The following is a 15,808-nucleotide window of genomic DNA, read 5'->3' as shown; positions in this document are numbered from 1 at the left end:
GGAGCAGGGGGCGGGGCCTGTGAGCAAGGGGGCGGGGCCAGGACAGGGGCGGGGCCTGGGAACAGGGGGCGGCGCCCGGGAGCAGGGGGCGGTGCCAGGACGCGGGCGGCGCTCGGGAGCAGGGGGCGGCGCTCGGAAGGAGGAGGCGGGGCCTGTCGCGTGGCGCGCGTTTATTGGCGGCGCTAGTAGCGGCCCAGGACGGTGGCCAGCAGGGCCATGCGGATGTACATGCCGTTCTCCGCCTGCCGGAAGTACGCGGCGCGCGGGTCCGAGTCCACCTCCACGCTGCGGAAACGGCGTCACGGGGCGGGGCTGGCGCGGGCCCCGCCCCCGGCCCGCCCGCCCGCCCCGCCCCTGGCAGCCCCGGCGGGACCCGGGGGGCGGCCGGAACCGGGGGAGAAACCGGGGCCCGGAACGCGGTCCCAAACACGGGCTAAAACCGGGACCCGGAACCACCCGGGGCCCGAAACCTCCCCCCAGGGCCAGCCCAATCCGCCCCCCGGGGCCCGGTCCCACACGCACCCCCGGTCCCGCGGCCGCCCCGCACCTGATCTCGTTGACGCGCGGCAGCGGGTGCATCACCACCATGCGCTCCTTGGCGCGCGTCATGATGTGCGGCGTCAGGATGAACTGCCCGAAGCACTGCAGGGGGGCGTGAGCACCGCGGCCCCCCGTGTCCCCCGGCCCCGCGCTCACACCGCGGCGTCCCCCCGGCCCCGCGCTCACCGCCTCGTACTCGGCGGCCGACTCGAAGCGCTCCTTCTGGATGCGGGTCATGTAGAGCACGTCCGTGTCGGGCAGCGCCTCCTCGATGCTCCCGAACTCCTCCTGGGGACACGCGTGAGCGGGGCGGGGGACACGGGGACCCGGCGCCGCGGCCGCCCCACGCACCTGCGCGACGCCCTTGGAGGCCACGAAGCGGGTGATGTCGGGCGGCATGCGCAGGCCGGGGGGGGTGACGTAGCGCAGGCTGACGCGGTACTGCGTGAGCAGCCGCGCCAGCGAGTGCACCGTGCGCCCGTGCTTCAGGTCGCCCACCATGGTGATCTGCGGGCAGCGGTGAGCGCCGGGCACGGCGCGGCACGGCACGGCGCCGCGCCACGCGCCCGCCCGCGCGCCCGCCTCACCGTCATGCCGTTGACGGTGCCCAGCTCCTCGCGGATGGTGAAGATGTCGAGCAGCGCCTGCGTGGGGTGCTCGCCCACGCCGTCCCCGGCGTTGATCACCGGCTTGCGGCAGTGCCGCGCCGCCAGCTGCGGGCACGGGGAGCTGAGCGCGGTGCCCCGCGCTGCGACGGCTCCCGGCGCCCCGTGGCTCTGGAACGTGGCCGTGACCAGCCCCACAGGAGGGACACGGGCCCCATGCCCCGGGGCTCGGGAACGTGGCCGTGGCCCCGGGCGGGCTGCAGCCCCCCAGCCGCACCGAGGCGGCCCGTGGTTCCCGGCGCCAGGGTGGGAGGTGGCCCCGCAGGGCAGCCCGAGCCCCCGCGGCGCCGGCCGCGCTCACCTCGACGGCGCCCGGCCGCGGGTGCCGCAGCACCAGCACGTCCGCGTAGCAGCTCATGGTCTGCACCGAGTCGGCCAGCGACTCGCCCTTCTGCACCGACGAGGTGGCCTCGGCGAAGGGCAGCACCGCGCCGCCCAGGCGGCACATGGCAGCCGCGAAGGAGCTGCTGGTGCGCGTGCTGGCCTCGTAGAACATGGACGCCATCACCTTGCCCTGCGGACGCGGCGGCGCGGGCAGCGCGGTGCACACAGCGCGGCACCCCCGGCACCCCCGTCACCCCACGGCCCCGCACACCTTGAGGATGTCCACGCTGCGCTCCTTCTGCACCAGCATGCGCAGGCTGTGCGCGATGTTGAAGAGGTGCGAGAGCTGCAGGGACAGCAGGGACAGCAGGGACAGCGCGCTCGGGCTCGCACGGGCCCCGGTGCCACCGCAGCCCCTGCGCACAGCACCCCAGACCCCGTGCACACGCGTCCAGGGCACCCGCAGCACTGCACAATCCTGAACGGTTGGGGCTGGAAGGGACCTCTAGGGATCACCCAGTGCAACCCCTGCCCCAGCAGGGACACCCAGAGCACAGGGCACAGGGGGCATCCAGGCAGGTTGGACATCTCCAGAGAAGGAGCCTCCACAGCCTCTCCGGGCAGCCTGTGCCAGGGCTCGGGCACCCTCACACCAAGGAAGTTCTTCCTCACATGGACATGGAGCTGCCTGGGGTTCAGCTTGTCCCCGTTACCCCTTGTCCCGGGGCCACCATGGAGAAGAGCCCGGCCCCATCCTCCCGTCTGGGACAAGGGCCCTCGCGCAGCCCCGTGCAGGGGGAGGCTGTCGCTGCAGCCCCTGCACACGCGGCCCTGCAGCCCCTGCACGCGTCCCGTCCTCCCCGCGCGCGGGCACCTGATCCTTGGAGAACTGCTGCACGGAGAGCACGTGCTGCCCGACCAGGGGGTGCAGCAGCGGCGACGTCTGCACGTGGGGCGCGCGCTGCGGGGACGCCTGCCGCGGGAAGGGGCCCAGCGCGAAGGCGGCGCCGCCGTCCTGCGCCGCGGCCGCGTCTGCGGGGCGAGGGCAGCGCTGAGCGCGGGGCCGAACCGGCAGCGCCGGAGGGGCCGCCCGGCCCAGGGCACTCACCAGCCTCTGCCGCCTTCCTGCTGGGCCTGTCCCGGGCGTCCTCGGCTGCGCGGGAGAGGGGAAGGGCCGCGGTGAGGGCAGGGCCCGCGGGCGCCGCTGGGCACCGCGCCGACCCCGCCGGGCTGGGCTGCGGGACAGGGGCTCCCGCACCCATCGCGGGGCCGCGCAGACCCCCGCACAGCCCAGGGCGCTGCCCGGGCTCCCCCGGTGCCGCGGGGACGGGGACGCGGCTGTGGGGCGGCACCGCGCAGGGGACGCGCTCGGGGGCGGCCGCGCGATCCCCCCCACGTTACCGGTGCCTCGGGCGCCCGGGCGGTGCGCGGCTCCCAGCCTCCGGAACGCTGCACGGGACACAAGGGCACGGCGTGAGCGGGGCGCCCGCAGCCCCGTCCCCGCAGCCCCGCGGCGCCGCGCGGCTCACCTGGCAGGCCGGGGTCGGAGGCGCGGTGCACGCGCGGCGGTGGCCGCGGGCTGGGCGCGCGCTCGCGCGGTGGCTCAGGCGCCTGCGGGGACAGGCCGGGCTGGCACCGGGGCGGGCGGCCACGCGGCCCCGCGGCCCCCGCGGCCCCTACCTGGGCACCCTCCTTGTCCGGCGGCGGCGCCGGGACGGCCCCCGACGGCCACTTGCGCACGTCCTGCCCGTAGCCCGGGGGCACCAGCACCTGCGGCGGCAGCGCGAGGGGTCGGCCGGGCCCCGCGCAGGGCGCACAGGGACGCGGCGCCCGCCGCCCGGGGCCCCACCTGGCCGTCGATGTAGGCGACCTCCCCGCGCAGCACCACGCGCCGCACCGTGCCCTTCACGCGCATGCCCTCGAAGGGCGTCCAGCGGGCCTTGGAGAAGGCCATGCGCCCGGGCACGGTCCACTCGTGCTCCAGGTCCACCTCCACGTAGGTGTCGTCCTGCGCCGGCAGCCCGAAGATCTTGCGGGGGTTCTCGTAGAGGCGCTGCACGATGTCCTCCACGGACAGGCGCCCCTCGGACACGGCCGTCAGCAGCAGCGGCAGCATCGTCTCCAGGCCGGGGTAGCCGGGGGGCGGCTCCGGGCCCTGCTTCTCCTCCAGCGTGTGGGGGGCTGCAGGACGGGATGGGGACAGTGACCGTGGGGCCGGGTCCCACGCATGGCACCAGCAGGTCCCCGTCCCTGCTCACCGTGGTCCGTGGCGAAGCAGTCGATGGTGTCCATGTTCTCCCAGAGCGCCTCCAGGTCGCGGCGGGTGCCCAGCGCCGGGCGCACGGCGCCGCGGCCCTCGCCCAGGCGCCCCACATCGTCCCGGCACAGGAAGAGGTGGTGCGGGGCCACCTCGCACGTCACCGCGACGCCCCTCTGCTTCGCTGCCTTGATGAGCAGGATCTGGAGGCGGCGGTGAGCGGCGCCCGGGTGCCCCACGCGCCCCGGCCCCGCGCGGCGCTCACCTCCTCCCGGCGCGCCACGTGGCAGATGTGCACGGGCCGCTGGTACAGCTGGGCCACCATGAGCACGGCGGCCACCGTCTGCCGCTCCGCGTGGGCCACGAGCGGCAGGTGCCGCGGCCACTGCTCCATGTGCTGCGGGGACGGCGCGCGGTGAGGGCGGCCCCGGCGCGGCGCGGCCCCCCGTGCGGCCACGGCGCACACCTGCATCCACAGCGCCACGTCGTCCACGCGCAGCGCCGAGAAGGTCTCGTTCAGGTACATCTTGAGGCCCGCGGCTGCGCCAGCCACGGCGCCCAGCGCGCCCACGTTGTCCGCGGAGGCCCCCAGGAACAGGGCGAAGTCGCAGCGGGCCCCGGCCTCGGCCAGCTGCGGGGGGACGCGTGGGCGACGGCTCCACGCCGGAGCCAGGCAGGGGGACGAGGGGGACCCGTTACCTTCTGCGCCAGGGCGAAGGAGGTGGCGTCGGTCACGGCGGGGCTGGTGTTGGGCATGGCGCACACCATGGTGACGCCGCCGGCCAGCGCGGCCGCCGTGCCCGACGAGAAGTCCTCCTTGTGGGTGCCGCCCGGCTCGCGCAGGTGCACGTGCACGTCGATGAGCCCTGCGCGGCGGCGGCAGCGGCGTCGGCACCTCCCGCGCGGCGTCGGCACCGCGGCCCCACGCGCCCGCGCGCGCCCTACCCGGCAGGCGGATCAGCTTCTGGGACGTCATGCAGTCCACGTGCATCTTGAGCGGCGGCGCCGCCCCGATCTGCCCCAGCGCCTGCGGGATGGGCACGGCCGGGCTGGGGTAACGCGCGGCGGGGAGGCCGGACCTGCGGCATGGAGGGGACGTCCCCGAGCCCCCAGCGTCCCCGTCCCGCAGCCCGGGACGCCGCCCGCACCTCCACGAAGAGCTTGGTGCACTTGATGTCGATGATGAGCGGCACGGAGTAGTCGACGGCCAGGCGCCGCGTGCGGTAGCCCTTGGTGACGAAGGAGGAGAGGCGGCGGCCGCCCGAGTTGCGCATGGACAGGTTGATGACCATCTCGAAGTGGTTCTCGGCCAGGTAGTCCAGGATGCTGCGCTGCGTCTCGCGCGCGCCCGCCTCGCTGCCGTCCGTGTCCTCGAAGTGCCAGTCCACGGCCATGACCTGCGCGACGCGGCGCCGCGGCCGTCAGCGCCCCGGCCGCACGGGGCGCCTGCCGCTGCCCCGCATCCCACCTTGACGCCGTGCTCGGTGTAGAAGTCGGCGGTGCCCAGGCTGGCGTAGAGCTTGTAGCCGAGGCTCTCCAGCGTGCGCACCGTGGGGAGCAGCTCGCTCTTGTTCTGCGAGGGCGGCGGGGCCGTCAGCGCGGGGAGCTGCCCCGCGGCGCCCCCAGCCCCGCACGGCGCCCGGCCCCGCACCTTGTAGCTGCCGATGGTCAGCAGGATGTTCTTCTTGGGGATCTTGAAGCCGGTGCTGAGCATGGCCTTGAGATAGGCCTCGCAGCGGTTCTCGCCGAAGCAGGCCACCTCGCCCGTGCTCGTCATCTCCACGCCGAGCACCACGTCGGCGCCCGCCAGGCGCGAGAAGGAGAACTGGGGCACCTGGGGGAGCGGGATGAGGCCGTGCCCGGCGCCGCGGCCCGCGCGCCGCCCCGCGCCCGCTCACCTTGACGCCCACGATGCCCCGGCCCGTCATGAGCCCCACGGGCTCCACGTCCTCGCCCATGATCACCTGGCTGGCCAGGGCCACCAGGTCCACCCCCAGCGTCTTGGAGACGAAGGGGAAGGAGCGGGACACGCGCACGTTGCACTCGATCACCTTCAGCTGGTCGTCCTGCGGGACGGAGCCGTGTGGGGGACGCGGGGACGCGTGGCCGCCCCGGCACCGCCACGACCAGCAGCCCCGCAGAGCCCGCGCCGAGGGGATACCTTGGCGATGAGCTGCAGGTTGAAGGGGCCGGTGACCTGCAGCTGCTGCCCAATGGCGTGGACGATGGCCTTGATGCGCTCCAGCGTCTTGGGGGTGATGTCCTGGGGGGGCGTCACCAGCGTGGCGTCCCCTGAGTGCACCCCGGCGTTCTCCACGTGCTCCGAGATGGCGATGGCCACCACGACGCCGTCGCAGGCCACCGCGTCCACGTCGATCTCCTGCGGCGGGAGCAGGGCTGAGCGCGGGGCCGCGGCCCTGGGGGCTGCGGGAGCCGCCGAGCGCGGCTGACCTTGGCCTCCTGGATGAACTTGGAGATGACCACGGGCTGCTCCTTGGACACGGCCACCGCGTTGCTCAGGAACTTCTCCAGGTCGCTGTCCGAGTAGGCCACGTTCATGGCGGCGCCGCTGAGCACGTAGGAGGGCCGCACCACGCAGGGGTAGCCCACGGTGCAGCAGAACTGCTTGGCCGACTGCGGAGAGCGGCTCCGTGAGGCCCCGCGCGCCGGCCCCGGCGCCCGCGCGGCCCCGCCGGCCCCACCTCCATGTCCGAGAGCTCCTTCCAGAGCGGCTGGCTGATGCCGATGGTGTCCAGCAGGCGGGAGAACTTGAAGCGGTTCTCGGCGGAGTCGATGGCCTCCGGGGAGGTGCCCAGGATGCGGCACTGCTGCCGGTGCAGGGCCATGGCGATGTTGTTGGGCAGCTGCCCGCCCATGGACAGGATGACGCCCTCGGGGTTCTCCAGCTCGTAGATGTCCATGACCACCTGCAGAGGCGCCGCGCGGGTTTGGGACGGGGCCGCCCCGGCCCCGGCGCCCCCGGCCCCGGCCGCGCACCTCGAAGGAGATCTCGTCAAAGTAGAGGCGGTCGCACATGTCGTAGTCGGTGCTCACGGTCTCCGGGTTGTAGTTCACCATGATGGTCTTGAATCCCAGCTGTGGAGCAGGGCGGGATGAGCGGGGCGCCGCGCTGCGCCGCGCGCCCCCGGCCCCGCACGCACCTTGCGCAGCTCCTGGATGCAGCCCACGGCGCACCAGTCAAACTCCACGCTGCTGCCGATGCGGTAGACGCCCGAGCCGATGACCATGACGTGGGGCTCGCGGAACGCCAGGTCGTGCTCGCTGCCGTTGTAGGTCAGGTACAGGTAGTTGGTCTGGGCCGGCCACTCGGCGGCCACCGTGTCGATCTGCTTCACCACTGGCAGGATCCGCAGGTCGCGCCGCATCTTCCTCACGGCCAGCTCGGTGCTGCGGCGGCAGAGCGATGCTCGGCGCTGCGCTGCGCGCGCGGCGGCCCCGCGCCGGCCCCGCCGTACCTGAGCACCGCCTGCGCCACCTGCTTGTCGGAGAAGCCCAGCTGCTTGGCGCGCTGCAGCACGGCGGGCGGCATGGCGCTCTGCCCCTCGCGGAACGCCTCCAGCAGCACCGCGTGGTCCGTGATGTTCTTCATCTTGTGCAGGAACCAGCGGTCGATCTTGGTGAGCTCGTAGAGCCGCTCGATGGAGTAGCCGGCGCGCAGCGCGGCCGCCAGCACGAAGATCCGCTTGTCCGTGGGCGTCTCCAGCTCCTGCCGGGACGGAGCGGTGAGCGGGGCCGGGGCCCCCGTGACCCCCAGGCCCGTCCCGCCGCTCACCATGTCCGAGGCCGGCTTCAGCGTGTGGTCGAAGCCCACGCAGTTCTCGTCCACCATGCGCAGCGCCTTCTGGAAGGCCTCCTCGAAGCTCCTGCCGATGGCCATGACCTCCCCTGCCGGACGGGGCGGTGAGCGGGGCGCCCCGCTCGCTGCCCCACGCCGCCCCACACCGCCCCACATCACCCCACGCCGCCCCGGCTCACCCACGCTCTTCATGGAGCTGCCGATCTTGGTGCTGACGCGCAGGAACTTGCTGAGGTCCCAGCGCGGGATCTTCACCACGCAGTAGTCCAGGCTGGGCTCGAAGTTGGCCGTGGTGCAGTTGGTGACCGAGTTCCTGGGGACGGCGGCGCTCAGGGCCCGGCTGCGGCGGGGGGCGCGCGCGGCCCGGCCGGGCTCCCGGCGCCGCCGTTACCTGAGCTCGGGCAGGGGGATGCCCAGCGCCAGCTTGGCGGCCACGTAGGCCAGCGGGTACCCGGTGGCCTTGCTGGCCAGCGCCGAGCTGCGCGAGAGCCGCGCGTTCACCTCGATGATGTAGTACTGCGGGGAGAGCGCGGTCAGGCCGCGGCGCCGGGCCCCGCGCGCGGCCCCGGGACCCCCGCGCACCTGCTCCGACTCGGGGCTCAGCGCGAACTGGATGTTGCACTCGCCCACGATGCGCAGGTGCTGCACGACGCGCACGGCCGTGCGCCGCAGCAGGAAGTACTCGCGGTCGTTGAGCGTCTGGCTGGGCGCCACCACGATGGACTCGCCCGTGTGGATGCCCAGCGGGTCCAGGTTCTCCATGTTGCACACCTGGGCGCGGGGCGGGACGTGGTCACGGCACCGCGTGCCCGCCGCGCCGCCGCGGCCGCCGCTACCCACCGTGACGCAGTTGCCGTAGGCGTCGCGCACCACCTCGTACTCGATCTCCTTCCAGCCCTTCAGCGACTTGTCCACCAGCACTTGGGAGGTGTGCGCGAAGGCCTGGCTCACCAGCGCCGCCAGCTCCTCGCGCGAGCTGGCGAAGCCGGAGCCCAGCCCGCCCAGCGCGTAGGCCGAGCGCACCAGCACCGGGTAGCCCAGGCGCTCGGCCGCCGCCAGCGCCTGCGGGAGCCACGGGATGGAGCGGAGCGCCCGGGCCCGCACGGAGCCGCCGCATCCCGGCCCAGCCACCCTGCCCCATCCTGCTCCATCCACCCGGCACTGGAGCCGCCCCATTCACCCCATCCATCTGTCCTGGAGCTGCCCCATCCCACCCCATCCATCCTACCCCACTCATCTGCCCTGATCCCGCCCCATCCATCCCATTCATCTGCACCAGGAGCTGCCACCGGTCCATCCTTCTCTCCCTGCTGCCCTAGAAACTGCCCCTTCTCCTGGCCTCGAGGGCTTCCCTCATCCCATCTCGTTCCAAGAACCGTCCCCATCCCATCCCATTCCATCCCCTCCGTCCCGGGAGCTGCCCCCATCCCCTCCATCACCCCCACACTGCCCACTCCATCCCGCCCCTACGTCCACGGACCTGCTCCAGGGAGGCCGCGGCCTCGCTGGGCGCCACGTGCTCCCCAATCTCCTCCATCTTCTCCACAAAGACCTTGCGATCCTCCGTCATCTCGATGGAGGCCACGGGGGTGCCGAGCACGCGCACGCGGTAGCGCTCCAGCACGCCGGCCTTGGTGAGCTCCACGCCGCAGTTGAGGGCGGTCTGCCCGCCGAACGTGAGCAGGACGCCGTCGGGGCGCTCGTTGCGGATCACCTGGGGCCGCGGGGCGTCACCGCGGGGCCGTCCCCGTCCGCGGGACCATCCCCGTCCCCGTCCCCGCGCCGCACACCGGGCAGCCCGCGGAGCCGGAGCGCTGCGCGCGCAGCCCCACCTGCGTCACGTAGTCGGGCGTGATGGGCAGGAAGTAGACCTTGTCGGCCAGCCCCTTGGAGGTCTGCACCGTGGCGATGTTGGGGTTGATGAGCACCGTCTGGATGTTCTCCTCCTTGAGCGCCTTGATGGCCTGCGCGGCAGCGGGTGAGAGCGGTCCCGCGCGCGGCCCCGCGCGCCCCGGCGCGCCGCTCACCTGCGAGCCCGAGTAGTCGAACTCGCCCGCCTGCCCGATGGAGAGGCCGCCGGAGCCCAGGATCAGCACCTTGCGGGGCCGCGCCACGTCCGGCACCGGCGCCGCGTCCGGCACCGGCGCCGCGTCGCAGCCCAGGCGCTCGCGCAGCCGCTGCCGCACTGCGGGACACGGGGCTGCAGGGCGCCGCGGGGCCGCCACGCGCAGCCGCCACCGCAGCCCCATGCGCAGCCGCCGCGGCGGCGCCGGCCCCGGTGTCCCCACGTCGCAGCCAGCCCCGCACCCAGCGGGGACCCCGGCCCCCCAACCTGTCTTGGTGCTGCCGTCCCCGCGCTGCAGGTCCCGCACGGTCTCCAGGAAGACGTCGAAGAGCCCCTCGAGGTCCATGGGGCCGGCCCGGTGCTCGGGGTGGAACTGCACGCTGCCGGGGGGCGTTAGCCTCGCCTGGCCCCCCACGCGGATGCAGCCCCCCTGTACACGGCCCCACAGCACCCCTGCTTGCAGCCCCACAGCTCGTGGCCTCGTGGTCCCCTTGCCCCACAGCCCCGCAGGACTCGGTCCCCAGCCCCAAGGCATGGGGTCCTACAGCCACGACAAATGGCCCCACAGGATGCGTTTCCATGGCCCCATGCACCCCCCTGCTTGCAGCCCCACAGCACCTGGTCCCACAGCCTCCCCACCCGCTGCCCCACGGTGCTGTGGGGCGCAGCTCCCCCGGCACACGGCCCCACGGCCCCCTGATGCTGCCCCACGGCCCCGCGGCGGCGGCGGCACCTGAAGAAGGGCTTGTGCTCGTGCACCAGCCCCTCGTTGGAGCCGTCGTTGGCGTTGGTGAAGAGCGGCGCCCAGCCGGGCGGCAGGCTGGCGGCCTCCACGGCGAAGCCGTGGTTCTGCGCCGTGATGAAGCAGCGCCGCGTGTCCTCGTGCACGCAGGGCTGGTTGTGCCCGCGGTTCCCATACCTGCGCGGGGCGGTCAGGGCGCTGCCCCCGCGGCCCCGCCGCCCCCCGGCCCCACTCACTTCATCTTGTAGGTGCGGGCGCCCAGCGCCAGCGCCAGCAGCTGGTGGCCCAGGCAGATGCCGAGCAGCGGCTTGGGCCGGGGCGCGTCGAGCAGGCGCCGCAGGGCGCGCACGGTCTCCCCGCAGCGCTGCGGGTCCCCGGGGCCGTTGCTCACCAGGAGCCCGTCGAAGTCTGCGCCGCGCGGGGGGACGCGGGGTCACCCCACGGGGCCACCCCGTGGGTCAGCCCGACCCCCTCGCGCCCCCCAGCATCGTCCTGTGAATCCCAGGGCGTCCCCCAGGCCCCACGGAGCTACACGGACCCCACGGCAGCCCCTGAGGGTCCCCAGCCCCACGGCCCTCCATGACAATCCCATGAGGCAGCCCGACCCCACAGCCCCCCAGAGCCCCTGCAGCCCCACAGAGCCCCTGCAGCCCCATAGCCCCCCAGGGCCAGCCCACAGCCCCACAGAGCCCCTGCAGCCCCCCCCAGAGCCCCCTGCAGCCCCCAGAGCCGCCCGGCCCTCCCGGGGTCGCCTCACGGCAGCCGGTCTCTGCAGCCCCGCGGGGCCCCCAGGCCCCCAGTGACCCCCGCCCCGCGGGCGCCCACCTGCGGGGTCGAGCGGGTGGTCCCAGGGCACGACGGTGACGGCCGCCCCGCGCTCGCACAGGCACCGCAGCTGGTTGTGCTTGAGGCCGCAGTCGACGGCCGTGACGCGCGGCCACCCGCCCGCGTTGAAGAGCCGCGGGGCCTGGGGGGCTGTGAGGGGCCGGCGCCGCGGACACCCCCAGAGCCCCCGGGGGGGCAGCCCCACGGCACAGGGATCCCCCACGGCACAGGGACCCCCCCCACGGCACAGGGACCCCCCCACGGCACAGGGACCCCCCACGGCACAGGGACCCCCCTCAGGGACCCTCCATGGCACAAGGAACCCCCAAGGGACAGGGACCCCCCTCAGGGTCCCCCCTCCAGCACAGGGACCCCCCACAGCACAGCCCGCTCCCCCCTCAGCACCCGGACCCCCTCAGGGCCCCCCTTCCAGCACAGGGACCCTCCATGGCACAGGGACCCCCCCCCGGCACAGGGACCCCCCTCAGGGACTCCCCCCAGCACAGGGACCCCCTGCCCCTCAGTGCAGCCCCCGCAGGACCCCCGTGCGCTCCCCCCCGCGGCAGCCCCGGCGGCACCTCCAGCGACACCTCCTGCACCAGGTGCCGCGCACGGGGGTCCTCGAAGGGGAGGTTCTGCTCAGGGGCCCCGTCGGGCACCAGCTTCCCCAGGAGCGTCCCCTTCTCGCGGATCTTCTTGGTCAGCGCCCGCGTGTCCACCCCTGCCGGAGGCCCGTGAGCCCCAGCCCAGACCCCCCCGCACAAAATGCCCCCGCAGGGACGTGTCCCTGCACAGAGACCTGCCTCGCGCGGGTCCTCGTCCCCACGGCGCCAGCACATGGACACCCCAGTGCCAGCCCCACGGCCACCCCCAGCCCCACGGCCACCCCCAGCCCCACCTTGCAGCCCGGGGATGTTTTGCTCCTTGAGCCACTGGTCGAGGGAGCGGGCGGCGCTCCAGTGGCTGGGGGTCTCCGAGCACTCGCCCACCACCAGCGCAGCCACATGGATCTTGCTGGACTCGAACCACTGCGGGGCGGTGGCGGCAGGTGGGGACAGGAACGTGGCCCGGGGGCAGCACAGCCACTTCCCGACGGATGGGACCCCCGGCCCAGCCCCAATGGCCCCAGAGCCGGGGTCGGCCAACGTGGCACCAGCTCGGCGGGATCTGGACTTTGCCCGGAGCGACCCCAGGACTCAGCCTAGCCGGGCTGCGGCGGCCAGGAGGCGACGACACGACCTGCTCCAGCTTCATCCTCGGAGGGGCTGGGACCCCCGGCTCGTCCCGCAGTTGGGGATGGGGACACACACACACACACCCAGCTGTGCGGCAGCGCGCAGGGCCCCCCGCACCCAGGCTGCCCCAGCCCTGCCTGGACGTGGGGACGGTCCCTCCCCGCGGGGAGCGGCACCGCCGGCACCTCCCGCGCGGCTGCCCCGGGGCAATGTGATCCTGCCCAGCTGCCCCGGGGCGATGTGTTCCTGTGCGTTCCTGCCCCAGCCCTGCCCAGCCGCTGCCCTGGCACGAGCGCAGCACGAGGCTGCTGCGCCAGCCCCTGCCCCACGTCTGCACAACCCCAGGGCACCCCCCACAGCCCTGTGCACGCACGGCCCCACGGCTGCACGGCCCCACACCATCCCGCTGCCCCACACCGTCCCGCTGCCCCACACCAGCCCCACACCCGCACGGGCCCCGCAGGGCCTCTGCCTCCCGCCACCCCTCACCCTGCTCAGGCCATAGGGGTCGGGTTCATCCCGGGGCACTCCATAGTTGCCCACGAGCGGGTAGGTGAGCACCAGGATCTGCGCCTTGTAGGACGGGTCGGTGAGGGCCTCGGGGTAGCCAACCATGCCGGTCTGGAAGACTGCGCCGGGGCCGAGCTCAGCGGGATGGAGCAGCCCGGCCCGGTCTGAGCTCCCGCCCGCAGCGGCGACGGCCCTGGCCGGGCAGGGGGCACCGGGACCCGCACACGGGGCCGGGGCAAAGCGGGCGCGGGGAGATGCAGGACCGAGCCCCATGGCTGCAGCCCCGCAGCGCTCCCCATCCCGGGGCACCGACACGGAGCCCCACGGCGGGCCCAGACCTTCCCGCGCCACCCGCACGGGCAGGGCCGGCCGGGAGCGGGACCCGCGCTCGGGCCGGCGGGGCGGGGGCTCGGCCCATCCCGGCCCCACTCACCCACTTCCCCGACGGCCGCGGCGGCGGCCCCGAAGGGGCGGCCCTGCAGCACGGAGCCGTCCTGCAGCACCAGGCGGCCCATGGCGGCGGCTCCACGTGGGCGCGGGATCGCGCGGGCCCGGCAGCAGCACCGAGGAGGAGCGCGCGGCGGCGGCAGCGCCGAGGAGGATCCGGGGCGGGGCCGCGCCGGCCCAGCCTCCGGCGCAGGGAGGCGGGTCGGCACCGGTCGCGGCGGGCCCGGCTGCCGCACCTGGGGGCGCCGGGAGGCTGCACCGGAGGGCCCTACCCGGGTACCGCCGCCGCCGGAACAGAGGGCGCCTCCGCTCCCCGGCCCGCTCCGCACCCCGCCGAGCTCGGCACTGCCTCGAGTGTGGAGCAGCTGCCCCGTCCCCACTGTGGGTCTGGGCCCGGCCCGGGGTGATGTAGTTGAGGAGACTCCGACCTGAACAGGATGCGACTTAAGCTGCCAACGCAGCGAGACCTGCGGCCGGGGAGCTAAAGTAACGGACAATGCAAAAACGACGGAGACTGCAAACAGTGGCGTGTAAAAACCCGGGAAGCTTTTCCAAATATCTGTTTTTATAACCGCAAAAGCCAGGGGAGAGCGCGAACGCAGTCCCCCACTATCACAAATTATGCAGTCGAGTTTCCCGCATTTGGGGAAATCGCAGGGGTCAGCACACCCGGAGTGCAAGGGATGAGCCTCGCCCTGGGAAAACCACCTGCCTGATCATGGTGTCTCCCCTGCCAGGTAAGTATGCCACACCCCCCGCCCGCCCCCCTGCCCACGCCCGCCCACGCACTCGCACCTCACGGACACCCCGCGACCAGGGACCGCCCCGCGGCCCCGACGCGCCCGCGCGCGCCCCGACCCGCCGCGAGGCTCCGCGCCGCGGAACCGCCCCGCCAGCCCCGAGGAACCGCCGCGCCGCCCCGCGCCTGCGTGTCCCGGCCTGCCCCGCGCGGGGACAAATCTGCATAGTCCCGCCCTCTTCGTGCCTTACCCCGCCCAACCCGCTGGCCTTTGGCCACGCGCGTGTCCCGGCCTCGCTCTCGCGGCCCCTCATCAGCATGGACACGCCCCCGTCTCTCCTAGACCCGCCCCCTGCGCCTCGGTCGCCGTCGTCTCCGCTCGTCCCTCATCTGCATAGCCCCGCCCGTCGCTGACGCGCACGCGCAGAAGCGCCGCGCTCGCGCCGGCCCCGCTGCCGCTCGCGGGCTCCTCGCGCCGCCCCCGGGCCCGGGCGGGGGTTCCGGGGGCGGCCGGGCCCTCCCTGCCCCCCGCCCGCGGCCGGGCCGCGCCGGCCCCCCCGCCGGTTCCGCCGGTTCCGCCGCTCCGCGCGGCTCCGGGACGCGGCCGCAGCCCCGCGCGGGCAGGACCCGCTGCCGCCGCCTCCGCTCCCGCCGCCTCCCCCGGCCTCCCCGGCGGGCACCGGGCGGCCCTGCCCGCAGCTCGGAGGGAGGCGGAGCGAGGCCGGGCCCTCCCGGCAGGGCAGAGCCCGGGCCGGGCCGCGCGGGTCTGCCGGGCCGGGGGCACCGACGCGGGGACCATCCTCCTGCTGCCGGGGGGAGCGATGCCGAGAGGCCGGCGGTCGCCCTATTGCTGCGCTGGGCACACGCGCCGGCTGAGACGCCTTTCCCAAAGTGTTTCTGTCTGTCATCGATTGTGGGAAACTGCTCGAGAAAGGGGAAGTTAGAGGAAAACCAGGGCCTAACCGCAGCGTGGGCGTTACAGAGGCTCGTTGACGGGAGAGACCGTTACCGCCTCCAGGATGGTTGGTGTGTGCGGAATCTCCTTTCCACAATGCCCTCGGCAACGTGGCCGGCCCTCCCAGCACCTGCTAATGAGAGCGAACGAAGAGCGGAGCAGGATGGAGACGCCGTGGCCGGACTCTGCCGGACGCCCCGCGGAGGCGGCAGAGCGGTTGGAGGAGGGGATGGAGGGTCATCGCGGTGGTTGAGGAGGGGATGGAGGGTCATCCGGGCGGTTGAGGAGGGGATGGAGGGTCATCCCGGCTGAGGAGGGGATGGAGGGTCATCGCGGCGGTGGAGGAGGGGATGGAGGGTCATCCCGGCGGTTGAGGAGGGGATGGAGGGTCGTCCCGGCGGTTGAGGAGGGGATGGAGGGTCATCCCGGCGGCTGAGGAGGGGATGGAGGGTCATCCCGGCGGCTGAGGAGGGGATGGAGGGTCATCCCGGCCGTTGAGGAGGGGATGGAGGGTCATCCCGGCCGTTGAGGAGGGGATGGAGGGTCATCCCGGCGGTTGAGGAGGGGATGGAGGGTCATCCCGGTTGAGGAGGGGATTGAGGGTCATCCTGAGAGCTGAGGAGGGGATGGAGGGTCATCCCGGCGGTTGAGGAGGGGATGGAGGGTCATCCCGGCGGCTGAGGAGGG

The 15,808-nt window shown here is 74.2% G+C and overlaps 1 protein-coding gene and 1 non-coding gene across 2 annotated transcripts; both read right to left on the bottom strand.

Moving 5' to 3' along the window:
- Positions 1 to 158: 158 nt before the first annotated feature.
- Positions 159 to 13,495, bottom strand: CAD (carbamoyl-phosphate synthetase 2, aspartate transcarbamylase, and dihydroorotase). The gene is made up of 43 exons (XM_088530753.1): positions 13,414 to 13,495; positions 12,960 to 13,099; positions 12,134 to 12,263; positions 11,814 to 11,956; positions 11,236 to 11,377; positions 10,647 to 10,818; positions 10,402 to 10,587; positions 9,936 to 10,048; positions 9,631 to 9,788; positions 9,436 to 9,567; positions 9,084 to 9,317; positions 8,444 to 8,665; positions 8,186 to 8,374; positions 7,995 to 8,119; positions 7,783 to 7,916; positions 7,580 to 7,692; positions 7,263 to 7,513; positions 6,948 to 7,194; positions 6,784 to 6,882; positions 6,489 to 6,713; positions 6,238 to 6,420; positions 5,948 to 6,166; positions 5,685 to 5,852; positions 5,438 to 5,620; positions 5,255 to 5,359; positions 4,935 to 5,183; positions 4,732 to 4,813; positions 4,486 to 4,652; positions 4,253 to 4,417; positions 4,052 to 4,183; positions 3,788 to 3,989; positions 3,379 to 3,710; positions 3,151 to 3,299; positions 3,059 to 3,108; positions 2,638 to 2,682; positions 2,404 to 2,561; positions 1,801 to 1,875; positions 1,507 to 1,719; positions 1,128 to 1,253; positions 892 to 1,047; positions 727 to 828; positions 548 to 642; positions 159 to 285 (listed from the first exon to the last, which is right to left on the bottom strand). The coding sequence occupies exons 1-43, from the start codon at positions 13,493 to 13,495 to the stop codon at positions 183 to 185; spliced, it is 6,696 nt and encodes a 2,231-aa protein (XP_088386879.1). The 3' UTR covers positions 159 to 182.
- Positions 13,496 to 14,008: 513 nt separating this feature from the next.
- LOC148593498 (U1 spliceosomal RNA) lies at positions 14,009 to 14,172 on the bottom strand. The gene has a single exon (XR_015913708.1). It is a non-coding gene; the product is annotated as a U1 spliceosomal RNA (small nuclear RNA).
- Between the last annotated feature and the right edge of the window lie 1,636 nt (positions 14,173 to 15,808).

This window comes from Tinamus guttatus, unplaced genomic scaffold (assembly GCF_059628265.1).
Source record: "Tinamus guttatus ecotype Peru unplaced genomic scaffold, ASM5962826v1 Tinamus_guttatus_pri_ptg000386l, whole genome shotgun sequence".
Classification (NCBI taxonomy): Eukaryota; Metazoa; Chordata; class Aves; order Tinamiformes; family Tinamidae; genus Tinamus; species Tinamus guttatus.
Note: the sequence above shows the minus strand (reverse complement) of the source record. Positions and strands in the feature narration are given on the sequence as shown.

Excerpts from the sequence above, each read along its gene's own strand:
- CAD (XM_088530753.1), bottom strand. The coding sequence starts at position 13,495 with ATGGGCCGCCTGGTGCTGCAGGACGGCTCCGTGCTGCAGGGCCGCCCC. Across the intron at positions 1,876-2,403 it reads AGCAGTTCTCCAAGGATCAG|CTCTCGCACCTCTTCAACAT; the intron begins GTGCCCGCGCGC and ends CTGTCCCTGCAG. Across the intron at positions 1,720-1,800 it reads GCAGCGTGGACATCCTCAAG|GGCAAGGTGATGGCGTCCAT; the intron begins GTGTGCGGGGCC and ends CCGCGTCCGCAG.